This window comes from Wasmannia auropunctata, unplaced genomic scaffold, assembly GCF_000956235.1.
Source record: "Wasmannia auropunctata unplaced genomic scaffold, wasmannia.A_1.0 LD335059.1, whole genome shotgun sequence".
Classification (NCBI taxonomy): Eukaryota; Metazoa; Arthropoda; class Insecta; order Hymenoptera; family Formicidae; genus Wasmannia; species Wasmannia auropunctata.
In genome coordinates, this window is record NW_012027831.1 from 867 (window position 1) to 4489 (window position 3623).

At 30.9% G+C, this 3623-nt stretch overlaps 1 protein-coding gene across 1 annotated transcript in view; it reads right to left on the minus strand.

Moving 5' to 3' along the window:
- Window positions 1-460: 460 nt before the first annotated feature.
- LOC105457751 overlaps window positions 461-3623 on the minus strand; it is a gene marked incomplete at its 3' end in the record, with an annotated part of 11663 nt that continues 8500 nt past the window's right edge. The window contains exons 2-4 of the mRNA XM_011702587.1: window positions 2929-3140; window positions 642-862; window positions 461-552 (exon numbers count right to left, since the gene is read on the minus strand). Of these exons, the coding sequence (XP_011700889.1) occupies window positions 461-552; window positions 642-862; window positions 2929-3140 (525 nt within the window). The remainder of the gene's footprint in view (window positions 553-641; window positions 863-2928; window positions 3141-3623) is intronic.

Consider the following 3623-nt stretch of genomic DNA (forward strand, 5'->3'; position numbering starts at 1 on the left):
TGTTGAATCATTAAAATAATTTGTTGGAATGTTAAAATACTGATAAGCATTGCTATAAAACGTTTTGATATTCTAGCAATCATTTTGACTTTCGCACAAAATTATTTTGATTATTAAACAAAAATTATTTTTAGATCTTGATTCAGCAAAATTGTTCTTTCCGCGCAAAGACGAGCAATTTAATAGGTTAAAATTACTTAATTAATTAATTTTCTAGCATACAACGTAATTCACTGACTACACAATGCGTATTTTCATTAATTAAATAAGTAATGCGATTGAGAAAGTCCTAGTAAGAATCGAAACTAGTTTCATTGCGTTTTATGCTAGAAAATTAAGAAAATAATTTTTACAACTTGTTTGTACCTGTGTTTGTTCGTCTTTGGCCGTTCAATCTTTCTTATTAATTATTAAAAGACTAAAAAATAAATACTTATACTTTCATATTTTTATATCTTACCTTTCGATTCCGTTATGACAGGTCGCCGTTGTATCGCGAAATCGTACCCCGTGCTAACTATAATGGTCAATGCAAACAGCGCAAGAATCGCTCTAAAATTTTCGAACGTTGTACACAAATTAGGCATGTTATTGCAGTAAGATAAATCATTCGTATGATATAATTAGTGAGCTTTATTTACATATAACACCAATCGGCAGGGTCCCAGGTTGTTCGAACAGTCTCCAAAGTGTGACACGTTTCCTCAGAAACGGTGATAGTCATGTCTACACGCCCCTCGACTTTCAATGGGTCGAGCGCGAGCTCGAGAGTCTCCTGTATTTCCATATGATTGCAGGTGGACGGAACGCAAAACATCCACTCGTATTCGGTCGTGTTGCCGGAAGTCCACTTCGTCGCGTTCTGTCACAAAATACTTACATTTAATCCTCCAAGCAACGAAAATTCGCTCTCCTGGGCATTTTGTGCCCATTTAAAAATATTTTGAAAACTGCAGTATGGAGCTATTATCACTTACGAAGTATTTTGAACATAAAATTCCATTTCATTCGTTTGCAGTATAAGCATTGTATAAATGCCCATGCAAATATGTATTTATACATACAGTGGCAAAAGAAAGTTTAAAGTCGGTACCCGAGTATATATGAGTATTAGTAAAAATAAAAAAAACCGTCTACTATTTGCTAAAGCCTCGGCTTTTCCGTTTCTTTTTATTCGTCAATTCAAATTTATATACATATAGATTCGTCAAATCATATAATACATTCCCAAAATGATAAGGACTTAGTAATATACTGTTTAGCAAATAGTAGACGTTTTTTTTTATTTTTAGCGTTAATAAAAGGTTTCTTTCTTGCTATGTAATTTTTTAATCCATTTTCTCTTGATCTCTTTAGTTTGATTCTCACCGTTCTTTCGTGTATGTGAACGAGATTTAAATTTTCTTTGATGGCTCGAGTATGGCGGAATTTTTTTTTACTTCTCGAATTATCATCCTGTCATTTCTCATCGATGTTTTTTTGGTTTGCCACATTTTACTAAATTATTTACAGTACTGTATTTGTCGCATTTGTCACAAAATTTCTTCGCTCCCATCATGGAAATTTCGCATCCTTTTGAAATTTCTTTGAATCCTAGGCCATTTTTCTGTTCTTATAACTATCATTTGCCTAACATCGACGGATTTTCTTCTATTACTTCCATTCATCTATGTAGATAATTAAGATTAAAAATGAATAAGTTAAAAAGAACAAAACATATATAGAAAGAGAAAAATCAACAAATTTTTAGAAGTTTATTATAAAATATGTATTTTAAACTCACTTTTGTCTACCGGAAATTTCAAACAAAATAGATTGTTAATGAACAATGCAAGAAACAAGTGAAATAAACGAAAAATAAAGAAGTGAAAAATAAAGAAGTCCTACGTTGTTTAAAGTGACGAGATATCGCGGACAGAGAGAAGCAGCTCAGTATGACCAACATCACAAAAAACAATTTAGTACTAATTGTTACCAATACTCATATACACGGGTACCGACTTTAAACTTTCTTTCGTCCGCCACTGTATATAAATAAAATCTTGTGTAATATTAATTAAAAATGTTTATATGTATTTATAAATTTAGAACAATATTCTTATTCTTCTTTAATACGTGTGAATAACAAATTTTGATCTTGTGTTTCTCAATAGTAATGACTGTTTCTTGGATTTTTTTGCATTAGAAAGAGATATGCTTATCAAAAAATTCCATCATTCTTTAATTTTTAGAAATTCCGCTTTAAATTACTTATGTAATAATGCAAATTCGTAATGTATAGTTATAAGAAATTTAAGTATTTTTTATATATAAAAGTGCGTAAATGTAAATGATATGAAGCTTCTTTTACTGCAATTTAAAGTAATATATTAAAAAAATAAAATTTATTGACATATGAAAAGAACGATTTTTGCTGGAAGATCTAAAAATTTTGCTGGATATAGATTTGAAAATAATTTTGTTGAATCAATCAAAATAATTTTCCGTGTTGTATTTTATGGTAAACAATTAGTATTATAATTTTGTTGTAAAATTATTGTGATGGAAGAAATGAAGAATATAGTGATAGTTATGATTTTATTCTTCGTAAAGTATGATAAAAAAGCTGCAAATTGTTTAAATTTCTTGAGTTTTTTTTACATAAAATCCTTTTACACACACAAAATCTGTGGATGATGAACTTTTTATTTTAATCTTACATTCTTTTTCAGCAGCTAAAAGAAAACGTGAACCATAAGAATCACTATTCAGATTGAGAAAGAAAAACCTTATAAATCAGTGTTATCTTTCGTAATTCTAATTTATTTATTTCGCCGATGATAGAAATGTGTAAACTTTAACTAATAGAGATGTGTAGGACTTATAAACTAATGTTCGCTTTTATAAATTGTACGCTGGACCGCAGTAATTGCAATAATACGAACTCACCGAGGCGATCGCGACGTTTACGAGTAGGTCTCCCAGGTCCAATTCGCGTGGCATACCGTCGTTCGCGGTGATCTCGAATTGCACCGCCACGTTGCAAGCCTTCCCGATGAATCCGTGCTCGTTCTTTACTCGCAAGCATTCATCAAAATTACCCAGCTGTCTGTAATTGCCGGTGATCAAACCTGATGGTATTTTGACCGAGGCGTCGAACACTGGAAACATCAAAGAATCTTCGTTTAATAAATTTCAAAGTGCGCGAGCTTCTTTTAGCTCTCGAGTGAAGATTCGAATCGTTGGCTGCGTTTAGCAATCTGCTTTACATCTTTACAGCTGTTGTAAGATTCTTTAATAGAGGACAATCTGGTATTATGATCCTCCATTTACATTTTGTACAATAACTTTGTTAATAATAAATATTTTAAATTGAAAACTTAATGTTACATTTGTCAAAGTAATTATATTTAATCGATTCTAGACTCAATTTATAAAATAATAAGTTATAAAACAACATATATTACTTAAAACGCTTTATTTATAAAAATATGGCGACACTGCAAAATGGGTCAAGGAAGAACAACACCCAAAAAAAAATATTCTAGTTATAAAGTGAAATTTCCTCTAATCCCATATTTTAAGCGAAAACTTTTACAGAAAGAGTATTCCTGTTCCAATAAAGTAGATCGGAAGAGCACACG